Source organism: Psammomys obesus, unplaced genomic scaffold (assembly GCF_907164565.1).
Source record: "Psammomys obesus unplaced genomic scaffold, mPsaObe1.curated_primary_1811, whole genome shotgun sequence".
NCBI lineage: Eukaryota > Metazoa > Chordata > Mammalia > Rodentia > Muridae > Psammomys > Psammomys obesus.
In genome coordinates, this window is record NW_026596166.1 from 4,857,744 (window position 1) to 4,880,596 (window position 22,853).

Genomic DNA, 22,853 nt, shown 5'->3' on the forward strand with positions numbered 1-22,853 from the left:
GCGATCCAACACTGTCTTCTGGCCTCCTAAGGCGCCAGACACGCAATGGTGCACAGACACACATACAGGCCAAACACCCACACACTTAGGATAATAAGAGAATTTTTAAAATGCTTTACCTCGAAGCTGACAGCTGTTTTGCAACTTTATCCTCTTGGCAACGCTGCAGCCATGTTTTCTTAGCATTAAATTCTGTGAACTTGATTAAATCTTTCTGTTCCAATGGTTTTAACTCCAGAACCTGTAAGTGAATACAATTTAAATGGTTTCACCAATCTATTTTTTTTTTTCAGTTAGCCGTCTAAAATGTCCTCTGCTGAAATCATCTGGTTTTGCACTGCTGCTCAAGTCACTGCCACTTTTCTTTTTTGCTTGCTTATTTTGTTACCATCTCTTTCCCAAAAACCCAGTTAAAAGCGATGGATGTGGCTCATTGGTGGAGCTCTTGGCTCCCATATGCTAGGTCCTGGATTCTATCCCCATCACTGCAAACAAGCAAACAAACAAACCCAGGGACACAATGAACAACAAAAACATAAAACAGTCACCCGACAGCCACGTGTTATTCAAACTATATTGGATGCACATGGAAAAATTACCAACGAACATGCTTTGGAACAGTTGGCAAAGCAGGGTTGTAGATACAGAGCCCTCCAGTGGCAGCTCAGTCTTTAGTCCAAAGACAAACAACACCTAGAAAGTTTGGCTCCAGTTCTGACAAGTGAGAGGGCAGGAATTACCTGTGGCTGGGGAAGGTCTTTCTGTCTGCTAAACTGTGGCCTTTCAGTTGTGACGGACTCCAGCTCAGAAAGGCTAACTGGCTGGAGGGCAGTGAGGGGCTCTGACAGTTTCTTAAGAGTGGTAAAATGCTGAAAGACAAACCAACCAGAATGTTCCATTATGGCAGAGTCATTATTTAAGAAGACCCACATGGATCTCAGCTACCAACAGAGCAACAGAACAAAGTAGACGGCAGTGCATTATTTACCCTTTTTTTCTTTGTTTGGGTTTGTTTTGTTTTGTTTTTCTGAGATAGGGTTTCACTGTGTAGCCCTGCCTGTCTGGGAACTCTCTCTGTAGACCAGGCGGGCCTCAAACTCAGAGACGAACCTGCCTCTGCCTCCCACTAGTGCCATGCACCATCACCGCTGGCTGATTACCGTAACTTAATGTACTTACTTCAGATCAATTTCAAGAGCTACTGCATCTAGTGGGAAGATTACCTTCTATGATCTCATTTTCGAAATCTAATAGGTCCAGCGAATTGTTTTATTTTAGGATTTATTTATTAGTTATACAGCATCCTACCTACATGTGTGCCTGTGCACCGAAGAGGGCACCGGATCTCACTATAGATGGTTGTGAGCCACCATGTGGTTGCTGGGAATTGAATCAGGACCTTTCGAAGAACAGCCAGTGTTCTTAACCTCTGAACCATCTCTCCAGCCCTTGTCCAGTGGATTTTTAAGTTAGGAAACTATCTTTTTTTTTTTTTTTTAAGGAACAAAGTAAACAAACAAACAGAACAAAAAGAGAGGTGTGAACTGCACCCCATACCCTGCTCTCCATTTCCCACGCCACAACTCTGCCTGCTTTCCCTGTGGCCTGGCAGCAACAGGAACACCAGGTAAACCTGCCCCCTATGCCCCAGCCCTTGCCGCTAACTCCCCTGAATGCACACCCAACAGCGGTGAACCTCACCCCATATCCTGTGCTCCATTTCCTGCCCCACAACTCTGCTTGCTTTCTTAGAGACCTGCTGGTACCAGGGACACCGGGTAAGAGCCTGTCCCAAGACCTTGCCAGCCATATCCCCTTAAAACACCCCCAACAGCCTTAAACACATCCCATCCCTTGGATTCCATTTTACAACCACAATTGTGCCTGCTTTTCTAAGGCCTGCCAACACTAGGGACCCCAGAGGCAAAGTTAGCACCCAAACCCCAGAGGCCACACAGGCCACAAAAATCCCAGGCAGACACCCTGCTGGACCTGAGGACTCACCAGTCACCAGAAACCCAGGACACTCAGGCCAGAGGATAGACAGAAAACAGAAACCAATGAGGGTGGGGGAGACATCCATCCAACAAAGATAAACTCAGAAATCAGCATCTAAACCTATAACAATGCAGAACCAGATAGCTAAAGGACAGCATAAGAAAACAGTCAAAACAGCCAGGGTAATATGGCATCACCAGAGCCCAGCTATCCTCCTACAACAAGCCCTGGATATCCTAACACAGCTGAAGCAGAAGAAAATAATCTTCAGTCCAATCTTATGAAGATGACAGAGGCTTTAAAAGAGGAAACGAGCAAGTCCCTTAAAGAAATAAGGAAAATACAATCAAGCAGGTGAAGGAAATTAATAAAACTGCTTAACACCTGAAAATGAAAACAGAAGGAAAAACAAACACACACACACACACACACACACACACACACACACACACACACACACTGGATCCTGACGATGAAAAACCTGGGTAAAAGATCAAGAACGACAGGCGCAAGCATCACCAACAGAATACAAGAGATGTAAGAGAGAAGAAACGATAGAAGAAAGTGATAGATTGATCAAAGAAAATGTTAAATCTGAAAAGTTTCCACGAAGGGAAAAAAAGACAAGTAAAATAAGGCAGATCAATCAGAATTACACTTGACTTCTCAACAGAGACTCTAAAAGCCAGAAGGGCCTGGGCTAAGAGACCACAGAAGCCAACCCAGACTACTACACCCAGCATAACTTCCAATCATCATAGAGGGAGAAAATATGATATTCCATGACAAAACCAAATTTAAACAATATCTATCCACTAACCCAGCCCTACAGAAGATACTAGAAGGAAAACTCCAACACAAAAAGTTAACCACATCTAAGAAAACATAGGATATAAATAATTCCACACCAGAAAAAAAGAGAGAAACACAACACATACATACATACACATACGCACACACATCCACCACAAACATCAAAATAACAGGAACCAACAATCATTAATATCTCGAATGTCAACGAACTAACTAAAAGGCAGAGAGATAGTATCCAAATTAACAAAATCAGAAATGAAAATGGGGGCATAACAACAGACACTGAGGAAATCCAAAAAAATCATTAGGTCTTAATTCAAAATCCTGTACTCCACAAAACTGGAAAATCTAAACAAAATGGATAATATTCTTGACAGCTATCACTTACCAAAACTAAATCAAGATCAGGTAAACAATTTAAATATACCTATAACCCCTAAGGAAATAGAAGCAGTCATTAAAAGCCTCCTAACAACAACAACAACAAAAAGCCCTGAGCCAGATGGTTTTAGTGCAGAATTTTAAAGATTTCTACAAGACTTTCAAAGAAGAGCTAATAGCAACACTCCTCAAATTATTCCACAAAAATGAGGCAGAAGGAACACTGCCAAATTCATTTTATGAGACCATAGTCTACACCTAAACCCATACAGAAACTCATCCAAGAAAACGAATTGCAGACGAATCTCTGTTATAAACACTGCTCAAAAATACTCAACAAAATACTCACAAACTGAATCCAAGAACACATCAAAAACATCATCCATGATCAAGTAGGCTTCAACCCCGAGAAGCAGCGATGGTTCAACATATGAAAATCCATCAATGTAATCCACCATATAAACAAACTGAAAGAATGAAACCACAAAGCCTTTGACAAAATACAACACACCTTTATGATAAAAGTCTTGGAGAGATCAGGGATAGAAGACACATACCTAAACACAAAAGTTAATATATGGCAAACCAATAGCCAACATCAAATTAAACGAAGAGAAACTTAAAGCAATTCCAGGGACAAGACAAAGCTGTATACTCTAACCATATCTGTTATAAACCTGATCTTAAAATGCTTGAAGTTTTAGCTAGAGCAATAAAACAACTAAAGGTGATCAAGGGGATACAAATTGAAAAGGAAGAAGTCAAAGTATCGCTATTAGCAGATGATATGCTAGTATACATAAGTGACCCCCAAAATCCTACCAGAGAACTTCTACAGCTGATAAACACCTTCAGCAAAGTGGCTGGATACAAAATTAACTTAAAAAAAAAATCAGTAGTTCTCCTATATACAAATGATAAATGGGATGAGAAAGAAATTAGGGAAACAACACCCTACAAAACAGCCATAAATAATATGAAATATCTTGGTGTAACTCTAACCAAGCAAGTGAAAAGCTTGTATGACAAGAACATCAAATCTTTAAAGAAAGAAATAGAAAAAGATATCAAAAGATGGAAAGATCTCCCATGCTCATGGATCGGTAGGATTAACATAGTAAAAATGGCCATCTTACCAAAATAAATCTACAGATTCAAAACAATTCCCATCAAAATTCCAACACACTTTATAAACTTTGAAAGAACAATACTCAATTTCATATGGAAAACAAACAAACAACCAAAAAATCCAGAAAATAAGAGAATTTTTAGAGGCATTACCATCCCTCATTTCAAGCTATACTACAGAGTAAATAGTAATAAAAACCACATGGTATTGGTAGAAAAACAGACAGATTGATTCAATGGCATCAAACTGAAGATCCAGAAGTAAACAAACATGCATATGGACACTTGCTTTTTGATAAAGAAGCCAAACTATATGATAGAAAAAAGATAGCATCTTCAACAAATGGTGCTGGTCTAACTGGATGACTGCATGTAGAAGAATACAAATTAATCCATATTTATCACCCTGCACAACACTCAAGTCCAAAACCTCAACATAAAGCCGGATATACTAAATCTGTAGAAGAGAAAGTGGGAAATAGCCTTGAAATCATTGGCATAGGAGACAATTTTCTGAACAGAACACCAAGAGCTCAGGCTCTAAAGTCAACAATCAATAAATGGGACCTCATGAAACTGAAAAGCTCCTGTAAGGCGAAGGACACAGACAAAAGGGCAGAACTAAAGCCTACAGAATGGGAAAAGATCTTCACCACCCTTACATCTGACAGAGGACTGTTATCCAAAATATACGAAGAACTCAGTAACCTTGACAGCAACAAACCAACTAATCCAATTAAAAAATGGGCTGCAGAGCTAACAGAGAAGTGCGAATCTCTAATAGCTGAGAAGCACTTAAAGAAACGCTCAACACCCTTACTCATCAGGGAATATACAAATCAAAATGATGCTGAAATTCCATCTTACACCTTCAGAACAGCTAAGATAAAAAACTCAAGAGACAGCTTATGCTGGTGAGTATGTGGAACAGAGGAACACTCCTCCATTGTTATGGGAGTGCAAACTTGTACAACCACTTTGGATATAAATTTGGCAGTTTCTCATAAAATTGGAAATAGTTCTACCCCAAGACTCAGCTATACCACTCCTGGGCATTTACCCAAAAGATGTTCCATCATACCACAAGGACACTTGCTTAACTATGTTTATAGCAGCTTTCTTTGTAATAGCCAGAAACTAGACACAACTTAGATCTTCCTCAACCGAAGAATGGATAAAGAAATCCTGGTACATTTCCACAGTGGAACACTACTCAGATACTAAAAACAATGACATCAAGAAATTTGCATCCCCTCCCCCCTGAGGGAGGAGCAGCCTTGCTAGGCCATAGATAAGGACATTGCAACCATCCTGAAGATACCCGATAAGCTAGGGCTAGACGGAAGGAGAGGAGGACACCCCCTCTCAGTGGACTCGGAAGGGGGCAGGGAGGAGATGAGGTAGGGAGGGGAGGATTGGGAGAGAAAGAGGGAGAGGGCTACAGCTGGGATATAAGTGAATGTATAAAATTATTTAAAAATAAAAAAGTATTTAAAAAAAAAAAGGAAATTTGCAGGCAAAGGGATGGAACTAGAAAAGATCATCCTGAGTGAGGTAACCGAGACCCAGAAAGACACTCATGGTATGTATTCACTTACAAGTGAACATTAGCCATAGAGTACAGGACAACCATGCTGCAATCCACAGATCCAAAGAAGCTAAGCGACAAGGAGGACCCAAGAGGGGACACTTGAATCTCACTGAGAAGGGGAAATAGAACAGGGATGAATGGATGGAGGGAACTGGATGGGGGAGGGTGTAGGAAGGGGAGCCGAAGGGATCAAGTTGGGCAAGGACCAGAGGGAGAGAGAACTTAGAGAACTGGAATTGTTGGTGGGGGCAGTCTCTGGAAGGAGCTAGAAAACTAGGACAAAGGAAACTCCCAGGAATCTATGAGGGTGACCCCAACCACAGCTCCCAGCAATGGGGATATGGAGCCTGAACCAGCCATCTCCTGTAACCAGAAAAGACTTCCAGTGGAGGGACTGGGACACCAACCCAGCTACAAAACCTTCACCCTATGATTTCTCCTGCCCACAAGATGTGCCAGGGTAAAGACAGAGCAGAAACTGAGGGAATGGCCAACCAATGAGTGGCCCAGCTTGAGACCCATGCCATGAATGACAGCCGACCCCTGACACTATTAATGATACTCTGCTATGCTTGCAGACAGGCGCCTAGCATAACTGCCGTCTGAGAGGCTTCCCCTAGCAACTGATGGAAACAGATGCAGAGACCCACAGCCAAATGTTAGGCAGAGCTTGGGGAATCAGTGAAAGAGGGGGAGGAAGAATTGAAAGGGCCAGAGAGGTCAAGGGCACCACAGAAAACCTACAGAATCATCTAAACTGGGCCACAGGGGCCTAAAGAGACTGAACCGCCAAGCAGAGAGCATGCATAGTATGAAACTAGGCCCTCCGCACATCTGTAACAGTGGTGCAGCTTGATCTTTACGTGGGACATCTAAGAGCAAGAGCAGAGTGGCGGGGCGAGGGCTCTCTCTGACTCTGTTGCCCGCCTTTGGATCCTTTCCCCTAACTGGGCTGCCTTGTCTAGCCACCACAGAAGAAGATGTGCCTAGCCCTACTGCAACTTGATATGCCAAGGCAGGCTGATATCCATGGCAGCCGCCAGCTCCCTCCTCGCCTTCTCTGAGGAGAAAGGAATAACAGGAGGGTGGCACTGAGGTGAGGTGAGGTGAGAGGGAGGGACTGGGAGGAGAGGAGGGAGGGAAGCTGCGCTGGAGATGTAAAGTAAGCAAGCAATTACAAAAAGGAAAAAGAACCCAAAGGGATAGCATCATGTTTATAAAGCATCCTTGTGTCTACTTTACAGTTGTTTAGAGAGGAAGACCTCAGCATGGTAGAGACCACATAGCCTGTGCACCTGCAGTCAGCCTCATTCCTGCGAATTGAAGTCCCCCAAGTGGGAACCACTCATAAGCTTTCATGCAAACCTGTACCCCGTGAGAGCCACTTCCAAGAGGCATATTTACACTTCAAATCGCAGACGGCTTTAGATGTCATGAAGACACTTTAACCACACTATCAGTATAAATACATATTTACAAATGAGTGACAAAAGCACTTTAGAAACGGATTTTGTTTTTATGAAATAAAATTTTATTTTATTTATTTATTTGGAGATAAGGTTTTACTACCTAGCCTTTGCTGGCCTGGAACATGCTATATAGACCAGGCTGGCCTTGAACTCAGAGAGATAGATCCACTTTGCCTCCTTAGTCTGGAATAAAGAAGTGTGCTACCGACTTATTTGTTTTTTTTTTTGTTTTTGTTTTTGTTTTTTTTTTAAGCAAAACAGTTATCTCAAACCTGATATACTGCCAAGAATGCCCTTGAATTTTTGATCCTCCTGCCTCTACCTCCCAAATGCTGGGATAGCCTGCTGTGGGGGAATGAAGCCAGGTCTTCATGCATGTTTGGGCAAACACTCTTGATCTATCCACAGTCCTGATATAAAATTTTAATATTATTTACCCATCTATTTGTATATTCTCTATGATGATCTCATTTTCTAGCCATTTAGGGCCACAAAATTTCTCTATTTTGTTAATTTCTCTATTTGTTATTATCTGTGTGTTTGTGTGCACACGCTGTGGCGAACCTGTGGAAATTGGTTGGCAACTCGTAGGAATTGATTCTCTCCTTCTCCCATGGGCTCAGGGGGTTAAAGTTATCCGGACTTCAAGGCAAGCTCTTTTACCCCTAAAACATATTGCTAGTTCCCCCTCAATTTCTTTAAAATACACCCTTCCCCATGAAAGAGCCTTTATACCACCAGAGCTCATGAGCAAGGGATCCTCAGCCTCATCGAATCCACCCAGGCCAACCTGCCACCATCACCAGCCAGAAACCTGTGCAGAGAAATGCAAGTGCCCTCCCAGAAGCCCCCGCGTCTCCTCCTCTCATCTCAGCGTTCTATGACTCTCTAATGAGGGCAGCATCTCGGCAGCTACTTTGGCACCTCCACCCAGAACACTGCAGACAGGCTCTGGTGTGTCCACACAGCTCCGTGCCTACCTGGTCCTCGCTGTACTTCTCCTGAAGCATCATCTGGACCTTTTCCAAGTTGCCCTTCACAGTCTTGAGTTTCCAGGAAAGGGCTTCGGCCTCCTGCTGAGTGGCTCCACAGTCGCCCAGGCCCTGGTCTTTGCAAGTCTCTAACAGAGAGGCGACCTTGTGCTCAATCTCCGTCAGCATAGCCTAGGAGAAAACATCACTGAATTATCTACAGCGGGTTTTAGGGGGTTAGGGTAGGATCCAAGTGGAGGCACGAGCATCCAAAGCATGCTGCTTACCACTGAGCTACCCATCCCTAGTGCAGGGCAGGGGTGCAGCTAAACCTGCGACTGCAGATGTTACAGTAAGCAACCCTATAAACACTTCAGAAAATACTACGGAGCATGCCCAATGGTCCCTGCTGGTACTGGCTGGTTTTGTGTGTCAGCTTGGCCCACGCTAGAGTCCTCAGAGAGGAAGGAGCCTCAGCTGAGGCAATGCCTCCCTGAGATCCAGCTGTAGGGCACTTCCTCAATTAGCGACCAATGGGAGAAGGCCCAGCCTACAATGGTTGGTGCCATGCCTGGGCTGATGGTCCTGGGTTCTAAGAATAGGTAGGCGGAGCAAGCCACGCAAAGCAGGCCAGTAAGCAGCACCCCTCCATGGCCTCTGCATCAGCTCCTGCCTCTATGTTCCAGCCCTGCTTGAGTTCCTGTCCTGACTTCCTTCAGTAATGAACAGCAATGTGGAAGTGGAAGCCAAATAAATTTTGTCGCAGCAATAACCCCCCCACCCAACTAAGACACCGCTGGTTAACAACACATTTGCTACCTCGTCTATCCGGGTTTGGATTCCAGTCTTCCCACATTGTAGCCATGTTCCCTCAGGAAACCTATGTGTGTGCCTCGAGTAATCTTTAAAATGGAGATAAGGACAAAATTTACCTTCTAGGTTCATTGTGAGGAATCGATCAACTATGTGTTTTTGCCTCAGTCAATGTGCTTTGTGTTTAATGACTTAAAATCCTGTATCGTATTTAAGCACAGGATTAAATGAAACACTGAATATTTCCCCTCACCTTGCTCCTTTCTTAATCTTTGTGCAGCCTCCAAGGGATCAGAAGAACACAGGAGTAATTTGGAACTTAAAATGCTTAGTGACTGATACCACCTGCCAATCTGCAAGAGTCTAAAAATTAATCAGCTTCAGAAAGTGCACTTCCCAGTAAGTCAGACTCTTTGCATTCCTCCTCCACTTACTGCTACACTCTCTCAAAGCTCAGGGGCCCATGCACCCATGCCAGCTGCCTGGGTACAGAGTCAGTAGCCCTATGCACAGCCCACATTCCAACCAAGACCAGTGGCACAAAATTCAACCTGGAACTAAAACCAAGTTCAGTTAAAGAAACACTCGGCCTCCAGTAGTGTATCTTGTGATGCCTTTATCCCCGGAAACTACTGATTGTATCCCCGTGGGTTCTTCTGATCCTCAGCAGTACGTACTTAAACTCCTAGCCTTGGCAGCGGCTGTTCACACAGGGATTCTCAACTTCATGCTGGCTCACTTAGCCACGAAGCAGCTTTGTGCAAATATTCTATATGTCTACAAGCTGATGCTTGCCAGTGACCGTCTCAAAAGCCGCAAACTGCTCTCTCTGACTCACTTACCCTCCTCCTTGTTACTGCTTTGCTTAGGCTGTTCCCACATCTTCAGCCAACTGATGAATGCTGTCTTATTTTTGTTATGGCCTTAAAGATTTCTTTCAAGTTTTATTATTACTTATTATGTATATGGATGTGTCTGTATGTCTGTGTGCCATGTGTACACAGTGCCCTAAGAGGCCAGAAGACGGTGGCAGATCGCTTGGGACTAGAGTTACAAACAATTGTGAGCCACCATGTGGGTGCTGGGAATCGAACCTGGGTCCTCTGGAAGAGCAGCAAGTGCTCTTAACTGTTGAACCACTTCTTCAACCCCTTAGATCTGCCTCTGCCTCTCAGTACTGGGATCAAAGGTTGAGCTACGAGGGCCAGCAAGTATTTTCTTTCTTTTAAAAAAATTTTTTTAACTTTTGTTCCTTCCTTCCTTCTTGTTCTTTCTTTTCTTTGTTTTGTTTTCAAAGGCATTATTAGGTCAAAGGAAAAGAGCATTTTATTATTCCCAAGTGACATTCCAAAATGTTGATTCAAATAGATAAATCTACCAAATATGAGAGGATCAGTTTTTTTTTTTTTCTAATTCTGTCAGGGTGTTATAACTGTTACGATTATTAAAAAACAGAATAACCAAAATTGCATTTTAATTCACATATTTTGTGTGTTTGCTTTGAGACAGGATCTCATGTAGCCCAGGCCGGCCACAAATTCACTATGTAGCCAAGGATGGCCATGAACTCCTGATCTTCCTGCCTCTGCTCCCAATTGCTGAGATCATAGGTGCATGCCACACCCACTTCATGGTGCTCAGAACCGACAGCAGGGCTCTGTGTGCATGCCGAGCAAGCATTCTACCAACTGAGCCAGAGGTCTGTTCTGGCCCCATCATCATCATCCACCCCGCCCTCCCCCATTCATAGATTTTTAATAATCAAAGTTTAACGCTTTGAGCATTAATTTATCAAATAGATTGTTTTCTTTCTTTTCTTCTTTTTTTTTGTTTTTTGTTTGTTTGTTTGTTTGTTTGTTTGTTTGAGACAGGGTTTCTTCCTCTGTGAAGCCTTGGCTATCCTGGATTCGCTTTATAGACCAGGCTGGCTCAAGCTCACAGAGATCCGCCAGCCTCTACTCCCTTGAGTGCTGGGATTACAAGGGTATGCTACCATTCGTGGCTCAAATATGTTGTTTTCTTAACTGATCTGTTTGTCCTCTGGCCACTTTCCACCATAAACTTACCATTTTTACACAGCTCGAGGACCTTTCATGTTTCGGTATGAAATCACGTTGTCATATAAATGAGAGAAAAGTGGTCTTGTTGATCTGTACTTTATTTACCCACAGCAGGTTCAAAGCCCACCATTGCCAAACCCAAACTTCTATATATTCGGTTTAAATATAGTTTAAATATTTAAATATAGTTCAAATGAAGCACATTTAGAGCCTGAAAACTGCACTGTCCAGGATCTGCTGGGCTCCTCTGCTGCCCCATCCAGGTTCTCCATTGTGTTAAGCCATTATCTAGATGGCAAGACCCCACCCCATCCCTCGGACTCCTCAGCTTGGGAATCCATGGCCCCACCCCCCACCCTTAGCCTCTGGGAAGCACTTCCTGGTTCCTTAGAAGCATATTCCTGCCAAGTCTGCCCACAGCAAGCTTGTTGGGTGCTACTGCCACCTGGTGGGCACACCTTGTCGTTCTATAGTCTCTCACTCTTCAAAGTGAATGCAAAGCAGCAAGAGGATGGGCCTCCTGGTAGTGCCCAAGCCACTGGCACGAGGTCTACCTGGTTGGTAGCAAATCACTATCAGCCTTAAGGAGCTGGAGTTCAAACCTGGGGACACCTCAGGTACAACTTAGTGTAGCTCTGGTCTGTAGCCGTGCTTAACCTCATCACCGGGGTGTCTGACCAGAATGCCAGTGTCTGAGCGGACAGGCTATTAGAACTAACGATTGGGACTGCCCCATCCTCAGTGACCTAACCCTTCCAGGTAGTTCTGGGTAGATGAAAGGAGGAACCCCACCTCCCTTTAACCACAGGACAGGTTCCTGAAGGAAGAGCTTCTGGTGGCAGGACCAGTGCCTTGAGAGGCACTGAGACAGACAGGAGGACATCTTTTTCCCTGTGGCAGGAGGCTAAGGCGTGTCTGCTGGGCACATTTTGCGGAGAGGCCGCCATGAGCAGCCGGCAAGCCTTTGCTGCTGTGATAGCAACCACACAGCCCCTCCCTGGAGAGACAGAGAGAGCCCCGCCTTTGGGCTGAGCTGCCAAGCCATCCTCAGGGAAGAAAGGTGACTTCAGACAAGGAAGTTGACATCCTCGCCTTCTCCAAGCTCAGGGCACTCCTGCTAACATGGCCACGGAGCATTACCTGGTCTCTGCAATCTTGCACGTTATGATGTCTAGTTTCTTCCTGATGAGCTAATTATTTACTCACAGGCTTGTGATTACTGATTTAAAAAACAACAACAACAACAAAACAGTAGCAGATATTGGGCACAGTTTAATACCAGGCGCTTGTGAGCTCATCTCATTAAATCCTGACAAAAATTCTGCGAGCTAACCTACTCTACCAGGGGAGGAAAATCAGGTTGAGAAAGGAGTTGTTCCACGTTCACAGACAGTGTGACCCTGGGGCTGGTTTTGGGTTCCTCTCAAAGGGGCTGATCACACAAACACTCACTGGCAAAACTATGAGCTGAGGCCGAAATAAATGTGAGGCCTGAAGCCGTGGGAGAGTTGTCCTGCCGCTTTAAGGGCAATTTGCCCCATCCTGGCAGGACACCGGTGACTAGGCAAACGCTGAGGTCCTGCCTGGCCTCTTACCTGGCACCCAGCCAGCTCCTCTTCCACCACCTGCTGCATGTCTGTGTCTAAGGTTTCCGGCTCGAACGCCACGTTGGCTTGTTGCAGCCACAGCTCCAGCTCGGCCACCTGGGTCTTGCAGGCATGGAGGACTTCTGCAGGCTGAGGCCTACCTCTCTCCACGGTGGCCTGGGAAGCTCCCTGTGCGCAAGGAAAGTCCAGAGGTGCAGCCTCAGTGGGAGGTGTGGCACCCCAAAATGAAGCCAAAGATAATCCGGCAGCGAGAAGCCAGGAACCCAAGGCTTTTACACCGGGGCTTGGAAAGACCTGGAACCCCGTAACCTGCCCCCTCGCTCCCCCAGTTAAAAGAAACAAAATAAGGACCGAGAGGAGGAAGAAAGGAGGAAGAAAGGAAAAGAAAAATGCACTCTCACACTCATAGCAACAGCCACGTGACCTGGTGGCACAGGTTTCCAAGCAGCCAATCTACATGTACACAGGTACAGTATTCCCGGGCACAGAGGCGGAGAGTGGCAGTCCCCGGGAGACGGGTGAGACAGGTGAGACAAACACTTCAGGGGAATGGCCAGTGCTTACAGTTGTAAGGCCTCCACTGCTGAGCACCCCAAGCAAGCAGAAGACAGGAGACCAAAAACAAAAACAAAACAAAACACCCAACTACAACAACAACAACAACAACAACACACACACACACACACAACAGAAAAGTGTCCTCTTCCTGCCAGCAGGGCTAATAATATACTGGGATCTGCCCCACAATCGTAACATTTTCCCAAGTAGCAAGATTATGTTTTGGTTTTTCTTTATCTGTCTAAACTCTCTATGAAAAACAGCTTGGGTCAAGTAATGAACTTCATGGGGTAATACAGAACGTTTTCTCCCTTTTCCCAGGAAAATCCCTAAAATGGCTTTTGCTTTTGCAAACCCTCAAATGTGGAGTCAAGAACTGACTGCTTCAGTGTGACGTTTAAATAAAGCGTGATGTGTGTTCTATGTATTGACATAGCTGCATTTCTTACCAGCGAAAGAGCAAACTTTCTCCCAGATAGAGGAGATGGAAATATTCCAACACTTACGTGTTTGTTAGTTTCAATGTGGAGGAAAAGGATGGTTTTAACGTAACAGACTTGCTGATACTGTAGGACCTACCCTCTCCAAAAATACTCATAGAGGACACCGAGCCTTCTAGAGAAATCCCTTCAGGAATACGGATTTGCACTCTGATTTGTATTTTACAAATACTAGTCTCCATACATTTTGTGTTAATTACAATTAACATGAATCACAAGTTTTCCACTTAAGATTGTGTGAGAACTTGTTAACATCTATCTAATAAAGCACCTTTGGGACAAACAACAGGCTTCCAACAGGAGTTGCTCAGAGACACACATCCTACCTCAAAAATACAACCCCGGAGGCGTTCTCTGACTACCTATCAACTTTACATGTATTAGTTCTTTCCCAGTAAAATGCTATTTCTTGGGCTTTGGTATTCTCAGTGCTGGATATTTGCCTGGCATGTGAGGTCCTGAGTTGATCTCAGTATCCCCAAACTTCCAAACAACAACAACAACACAACAAACCAACAAGGCAGCAATTTTCTTCCTTCCTTCATCCACCCATTTTTATACTTTTCAAGGCCTATCTTCTCAAGGAAGCCCTCTCTCAAGCTCAGCATTTTCCCTGAGCCTTGTAGACACCTGGCCTATCGTTCTTCACTGGCTTTGGTGTTCCTTGTTAAGGTAAACAGTCGTGGGAATTACTGTCAGACATCAAATTCCAGCCTGATTACTTATATAAATAAACCATTAGTAATTTCCAAGTTTTTTTTTTTTTTTGGGTGGGGGTATGATGGTATCTTAGTGGCAAAGATTGTGCAATCTCCTTTTTCTGCTCCCTCACATCATCTGTTAATATTAAATGGTTAATCTGTAATAACTAACTCATCGCCTGTCTTTTTTAGCTTGCTCAACATTTTTTATTTGGCCACCTCTGGCAGGCCAGGTATGATTTTAAGTGGCCGTCTTAAGCTGCTCTGCTTTCTTACTACCTTTACCTCACAAGGAAATGAGCGAGCTAGATGACTAATCTGCCCTTTCTTTAAACCTGGAAAGAATCCAGAGGGGGTGGGGGGGCGGGGCATAAAGAACAATTATGCACAACCAAGTGGCCTCAGGAGTCCCATGAAGTAATGCTCCCCACCCCACTGTTTTTTTTTTCCTACAGTCCTGAACCCCAGGGATGGTGGGATGGTGATCTGGTTCCAGCAAAGTGCTTCTGAGAGGTGTAGGCCTTGAGACAGGGTTTCCCAGTGGAAGCTTGCCATTTCAGCTAGGCTGCCCGATCCTCAGATCTGCCTACCTCTCCCTCCCAATGTGGGGTTATAGGGTATGTACAGCTATGCCGTAAAAAAAAAAAAAAAAAAAAAAAAAAGGTGCTGAATATTTAAACTCATGGCCTCATGCTTACACAGCCAGCACTTTTACCCTGTAAGCCCTCTCTCCTTAAAGTTCTATTTTGTTGTTTGGGTTTTTTGTTTTGTTTTGTTTTTTTCTTATTAGTTACATTTTATTAACTCTGTATCCCAGCTGTATCCCTCATACCCTCCCAATCCCACCCTCCCTCCCTCCTCTCCGCCCTTTCCTTTTCCAAGTCCACTGATGGGGGTGGGGGGGAACCTCCTCCCCATTCATCTGACCCTGTTTTATCAGGTCTGCAAAGTCCTCCTCTGTGGCCTAACAGGACTGTTCCTCCCTTGGGGGGTGAGGAGGTCAAAGAGCCAGCCACTGAGTTCCTGTTAGAAATAGTCCTTGTTCCCCTTACTATGGGAAACCAATTGGTTACTGAGCTACCATGGGCTACATCCGAGCAGAGGTTCTAGGTTATATCCATACATGGTCCTTGGTTGAATGTCAGTCTCAGAAAAGACCCCTGTGCCCAGATATATTTGGTCCTTGTGGAGCTCCTATTCTTTCCCCATCATACTAACTCTCCTTCTTTCATATGATTCCCTGTACTCTGCCGAAGGTTTGGTTATGAGTCTTAGTGTCTGCTTTGAATCTATTTTGTTTTTAAAACAGAGCCTTAGGCAGCCCAAGTTGGCCTTGAACTCATTCCGTGGCTGAGAAGGGCCTTGAAGTCCTGATGCATTTACCTCCCAGGTGCTGAAATTACAGTGTGTGCCAGCATGAAGCTTTTATGAAGTACTAGGATCAAACTCAGGGATTTTATGCACGCTCATCGAGTGTTCCACCAAATGAGCTACATCCCAGACCTCAGCACTGACTATGATAAAGTCAAAACATAAGCTCCGGAAAACATGAAGATGCTCTGCCTCCTGCAGCATCCAACGCTCAGCCCAAGAGGCAATTCTTTATGTAAAAATAATCAGGGATCTCCATCTTACCAGCGTGCAAAACTGCTTTCGTGGTTTATTAGTGGTAAAACTATATGTACAGCAATGGATTTGGTGTGCATGTGTGTATGTGTGAACATGTGGAGGCAGAGATCAGAGGAGCTGGGTGTCCTGTTTTACCTCTTCCTCCTTATTCCCTTGAGGCAGGGTCTCCCACTGAACTAGGAGCTGAGCGAAGCTAGCAGCCGCAGCTCTCCTCCTATCTCTCCTTCCTCGCCAGTGTCACAAGTGTGTGCAGTCACACCTGGCTCTTTCTTGATGTTGGTACTCGGGACTGGATCTCGGGTGCCCATGCGTGCTCGGCAAGAACTCTGACCCACCGAGCCATTGCTTTGACCCTCATGGAACTGTTTTAAAAATAAATGTATGGTATGATTAGCAGTAAATATCTGATGATGCCTGCGCACCCAGGGCGAGTACAGTCTTCTGGAGCACAAAGGGATCTTGAGTGGAAGGAGCTGAGAGGTTCTGACCCACAGGAAAAGGGCTACAGCTTAACTTGCAAGTTAACTCTCTGGCGATCGCTACCTTTCATGGCAAAATCAGCTTGAAACTTATTTATTAATATTTTACTCAGTTTTTAAAACATCTGCACTCCTTCCACACTCTCCTAATATCAGTAACGGCCCGAAGGGCAATGCTTAGTAGCACACGTATAGATAAGACGCATGACTTAGCCATAGATTTCTGTTTTAAATATTCATTTTCACGAGACGTGGGCCAGAGATGACTCAGAATTTTACTGAGAGTACTGTACTCCTAATCTGGCCAATGCTCTTAACATCTAAAATCAGAGACTGACACTGATACGCGACTGGTGGAACAGGCTGCCATCTCTGTGGAGCCTCCGGCTCACCCTCGCGAGGAGTGGTGGTACCCCAATGAGATGGAAATGGCTCCAGCAGGAGAAAGAAGGGCTTTGGAGTCACCGAAGGGCTGGTTCCTGGCATTGACAAAGGCAACATGTAACTGCTTTTTCTCTTTCAAGAACCTACCAAGATCTGGGCAAGGTGATGTAAGCCTGCAGCCCAGGACCGGAGAGGTTTAGTAAAGAACGCTGCATAACCAAGGTCAGCCTGATATACAGCAAGATGAGCTCACAAACAAACAAACACCGCAGCCAACCAACCAAGAAATCAAGAAGCCAACCAGCCAACCAACCAACCAACCAAGAAGCCAAGCAACCAACTAACCAAGAAGCCAACCAACCAACAGCTCTGCTAGGAAGAAAATGGAAGCACCTAACCTCATTTGGAGAGATAGCCATCCAGCCATCCCTGCTTCAAGTCAGGAGGCAGAAAGAGCTGGATTTCAAATGTAACCGACACCTAGAAGGTATGAGGCTCTGGAGACTTCTCTGTCCGTCAAATGACCTAACGTACATACATATATACATACATACACACACACACATATTATGTAATTGTCGGGGGGGGGGGGCGTACACATGCCAGAGCAAGTGCATCGAGGTTGGATAACAACTCTGCAGAGCTGGTCCTCTCCTACTTTTATATTGGTTTGGGGCTTGAACTCACATGGCCAGGTTGTACCGCAATTGCCTTTATGCGCTAAGCCACCTTGTTGGGCCTACATCCCTTTTTTCAACCGAGTCTTCGAAAGAACACAGCAGGGGCCAGAGGGATGGCTCGGTGCTCACAAGCTTTCGCTGCTCTGGCTGAGGACCCAGTTTTAGTTCTCAGCACCTACTCAGTGGCTAACGAGCGCCTGTAATTCCATATTCAGTGGATCTGACGCTCTCTTATGGCCTCTGAGGGAAATGCATGCATGTGGTACATAAACATACATGAAGGCAAAAATCCGCATGTATAAGAAATATAAATAAATCTAAAAACCAACCCACCAAACTAACAAACCAGACCAATTCTGGCTTGCAAAATCAAGCCATAAAACAATTGGGCAGATCAATAGCTTCCCCTGAGCAGTGCAAGTAAGGCCAGGGAGTGCATACCTCTACATCCATCTTCTGACAACACTGTTAGAGAGGTGGAAGATGATGGGAAAGGAGCAAACAGGACCGACAACCACTGTTCACTTTCGTGAGAACAGACAAAAGGTTGAGAGAAAAGACCTATATAACCTCGTATGAAAAAAGCCTCAAAAACCCAGAAAAAGCCACCCCCTCCCTGGGGTCTCTTTCAGTAATTATTTAATAAGACCTCAGAGCCTGGGGGGGGGGGTGTCAAACAGCAGGTCCAGTCATTTTAAGTGTATTTCTATTTAGAGCACAAAGGACATTCACTTTGAATTTCAGCCTGCCTTTTGCAAGTGGCTTTTCAATTCAAATCACTAGTAAGATAATTATTATGAGGAAATGACCCACGAAAAAGAGTAAACTGGCCAAGTGGTATCACTGCCCTCTTCAGACATAAACGGAAAATGGTCTTTATGTGGTTCCAATTCAGTTAAAAAATCAAATCTAGCTTAGGGTTTGGAGTGTAGCTCTCTCCTTCTCAAAACCCACACATGCTTGTTAAAGGAAAATCCAAAATCTCTGTCTCATATCAGAAGAGCCATCTGGTATAGAACAGAAGAGAACAAAAAATAAGGGACTCCTCTATTGCCACTAATCTCACAATGTTTTGGTTTTCATTTGACGCTTCAAAACTTTTCTTTTTTTCGAAGATTTATTTATTTATTATGTATACAGTGTTCTGTCTGCATTTGTGCCTACATGCCAGAAGAGGGCACCAGACCTCACTATAGATGGTTATGAACTACATGTGGATGCTGGGAATTGAACTCAGGACCTCTGGAACAGCAACTGGTACTTAACCGCTGAGCCATCTCTCCAGACCCCTCTTTAAAACTTCTCTTAAGGTGTAAATATTATCTCAAAACCTATAAGGTTATTACATATATATAAACTTTTGTACTAACTAATTCTAAAATAAGCTTCATCTAGCTTCCTGTACGTGTTTTCTGGTTTGAGTCTGAAGCAGGTAACTAGGAACAAAGTTTGTGTACCTCAGATGTACTTAATAGATTGTGGTCTTTAAAACTTTCAGACATCTGCTTAAACTGGCATTTAAAATGTTTAAGTTTCCTACAATAAACCATGACCATTCCTAACTTTAACCTTTGAGGTCTCCAAGATGATGATGAATCATACTGGATTATGGTAAAGTTAACCACCGGGAAAAACTGCCCCATGTCTTTTCTGCCACCAGGTTCTGCGCAAACAGTGGACACCTTTGGGTTGACTGCTGTGTTCTACCTAGCCAGGTTAGGCACGAAGCTGGCAAACACCCCCCCGAAGATCAGCTTCGGACTACAAACTGCTCGGGATAGTCAAACTGCTGAGTTCATATGAAACCACTATGATCATTTAACAGAACTTTGAACTCAAAAATACTTAATCATAGGACCACCAAATACAACCGAGCTGGACATTGTGGGAAGCTTGGCAGAAATAGCTTCATTGTTGTAAGTAATTTCACTGTGTTAAGAGTTAAAATCTTTCCTTTTTACTTAGACAAAAAGGGGGAAATGCTGCCGGATCCCACTGTGAACCCCAAGATTGTGCTGTTTAACTGGAAAAACCTGTTCTAGTTGTGGTGTGGCTCAGTCCGAGCACACACCTTTAGTCCAAGAGCTTTCTGCTTGGGTATTAGAAACAGGATAAATAAAGTTAACCATAGGTCAAGAAGCAGAGCAAGCAACCAGTTGACAGGAAGTGAACAGGGGAAAACAGCAGAGAGTGAGAGGAAGTTGGGAGGATGGACAGGAAGGCGCACAAGAAGTAGAAGGGAGGGACATTCAGTTAGAGAGGAGTTTTGAGATGGTATGGGGAAGGAGAGCTTGCTTTTCCTTTGGGGATGTTGGCTGAGGAGGAAGGTCAGTTGGGTGCTTTCTCTGTCTCCCTTAGCTAGTAGGCTTTCTCCTCAGCATCCAGCTCCTGAGCCTTTGTAAAATGGAACATTTGAGATTTTGTTGATAACAACAGGGTTCTGCAGTAGCTCTTCCTGAGAAGCGCAGTGGGTTTCAAATTAGGAGGCTGGAACAAACTTTCTGGGGCAACTCCTTACTCTCTTATTTAGTTCCTGCAATTTACCCTCTGAATCTGATCCTCCTTTGTAAACACAAGGTAGGCATTAACTTGCCTCTTATAATCTCATGATTAAGCAGCAAAGAACATAACAGTGATTTTTCTGAGCAGGCCCTTGATCGATATTGTGCTATTCTCCATTTTCACACACACACACACACCCGTGTGTTATACGCACAGATTAAACACTTAGCCATTAACACAACTATTTTGGGCTGACAATCGACGAACAAGTAGGAAGTGCAAAGAACAGATGATAAAACTTGTCCACAGGGGGAGCTGACAGCAACTTGGCCTTCACAGGGACTCCAGGCTCCAACACACAAAGCACTGCAGAAGTCAGACAGCCGAGGGCAACTGTGGGTTGGGGCACAGGTTGCTCCCCTGGGAATCTGCACAGCCAGCCGGTTCATCATTGACAGGCAGGGACTTACTTACCTTTTGTGTTTGGCTGAGCCTGGGGGAAGGTTCTGGGCCTTGCTCGGTGCTTCCAGAGTCTGGTACAATAATGTGTGCCATGGAACTGTCACAGGTGCTAATTCTCCCATCTGCCTCCTGTGGAGAAAAGAACCGGCCCCTGCCAGGCTCCTGCCCCCCCTGTCAGGAGGCTCCTCTTCCTCACCTGCTACAGACTGCCTGCTTGCTCAGAAAGCCAGGGCATCATTTAGTGGATGGTATATGCCTCTTTGAAAGTCTTTTTGCTCTGGTGTTTCTTCACAAAATCTTTTAACCTTATTGTTTGTATGTCTGTGTACCTGTGTGAATTTGCTAACTATACATGTGCAAGACCCCCCGTTTCAAATAAATAAATAAATAAGTAGATAAATAAAGAAAGAAAGAAGGATTAAGCAATAAAAGGCAAGTTCATGAATAGCCGTGCAGTATTTACTTAAAAGTTACTGAGAGATTTTTTTTAAAAGATACTGAGAGTTTTTAAAAAGTGTTCTCAATATAATTTATAATTTATCAATATGATTTATTTCATGATAAAATGTGAGGTAATACATATGTGAACGAACTTGATTTAACCATTTTATAATGTACCTGGTATTTCAAAGCATTGTGATGTATGTCCTAAGTATATACAATTTTGAAAAAAAACCCAAAACCTAGCAGAATCATCTCTGAATCTAATCATCCTTTCTAACAAATCCTCTAATCTGCCATCTCTTATTTTTAGTCTCCGTATGGGCCTCTCTGAAGGCCTGGGGATGTGGAGAGCAAGGTGAGCAGAGAGGAGCATGGGGAGAAAAACCCAGGCAACGAGGAGCTCGGACAACCCCTCCCCCGATGGGTGCCTTCCCCAGGTACCTGCACGATAGTGGCAGATGATGAGGATGTGCCATCCTCCTCCAGGTCCTTTCTGAGCTTCCACAGAGGAGGCCAGGGCGCAGAGGGTGGCTGTGCTCTGCTGTGTCCATCCTAAGACGGTGGTCAATCGGTCAGCAAAGGGAAATGTTTTCGTAAGCGGAGCCCTACTTGCTCCTTCAAACAAGCCTCAACCACCTGGGCAACTTGCCACAGGTCTTTTTCTCCCTCTACCCCATATCCCACATATTTCTTGCCCTAAATCATGTTTCCAAATGCGGATGCTTTTCCTGAGGGGAGAAAAAAAAAGCAACCACAATTTTCTTTACTAAAGAAAAATAAGCTCATGTACTACAAAGGGGACTTATAAAAGTCGTTCTGGAATTTAAATGTTTGGGTAAATGTAATCTTAAATGATATTTCAAAAGTAAGTGTGTGGAGTATAAGAAAAATAAATGGCTCAAGCCCACTAACTGTAGGAATGTAAGGTGAATTGCAAGGAGGAGACAAGGCTTTGGCTCAGCAATTGAGTTCTTGTTTAGCACAAGAGGTCAGGGGCTAAATCCACAGTACTTCGAAATGATTAAATAAATGAACACAGATGAATGAAAAAAATCGAATGAGACATGGTGTCTATTACAATGGCCTTTAATCAAAACGCTGGAGAATGTTCAGTGTTTGGAAACAGAAAAGGTCTGGAGCGAATGTGGAGAGGACGGACTCAGAAATACTGTTGGGGGATTATAAAGGGGTGACAGCAAGGAGGCATCTCAAAAAAAAAAGGATTAAAACACAACAACCCCATGTTTCAGCAACTCCATCACAGGCCATGTGCCCAAAGGAGAAGAGGTTGGCATGTAGACAAGATGTCCACACTGTCATGTTCCCTGTGGCATTATTCACAACAGCAAGTCATGGCATCAACCTAAGTCAGTCAACAGATGAACGGAAAAAGGCAACATGTCTAGGCCAACTGTGGTGGGGCCTACCCTTAATGCCGTCACTTGGGAGGCGAAGACAAGCAGCTCTCTGTACACTGGAGGCCAGCCTGGTCTACCGAGCGAGTTCCAGGACACAGCCAGAGCTATACTGTGAGACCCTGTCTGAACAACAAACCAAACCGAAATGTGGTGGACGTACCCAATGGAACACCATGTCATCTGTGGTGACACAGAGTAATGGGAGAGCCATATCTTAAGGGAAATAACTAAGCCAGCCGCAGAACCACTCATGGCACAGCACTCG

The 22,853-nt window shown here is 44.4% G+C and overlaps 1 protein-coding gene across 3 annotated transcripts in view; it reads right to left on the reverse strand.

Annotated features, from left to right (window-relative positions):
* Syne2 (spectrin repeat containing nuclear envelope protein 2) overlaps nt 1–22,853 on the reverse strand; it is a 305,981-nt gene that overhangs the window by 90,415 nt on the left and 192,713 nt on the right. For all 3 annotated transcript variants that reach the window (XM_055595536.1, XM_055595534.1, XM_055595535.1), the window contains 6 exons: nt 21,612–21,722; nt 20,739–20,855; nt 12,820–12,999; nt 8,361–8,543; nt 741–869; nt 120–241 (listed from right to left, as the gene is read on the reverse strand). In XM_055595536.1, the coding sequence (XP_055451511.1) occupies nt 120–241; nt 741–869; nt 8,361–8,543; nt 12,820–12,999; nt 20,739–20,855; nt 21,612–21,722 (842 nt within the window). The remainder of the gene's footprint in view (nt 1–119; nt 242–740; nt 870–8,360; nt 8,544–12,819; nt 13,000–20,738; nt 20,856–21,611; nt 21,723–22,853) is intronic.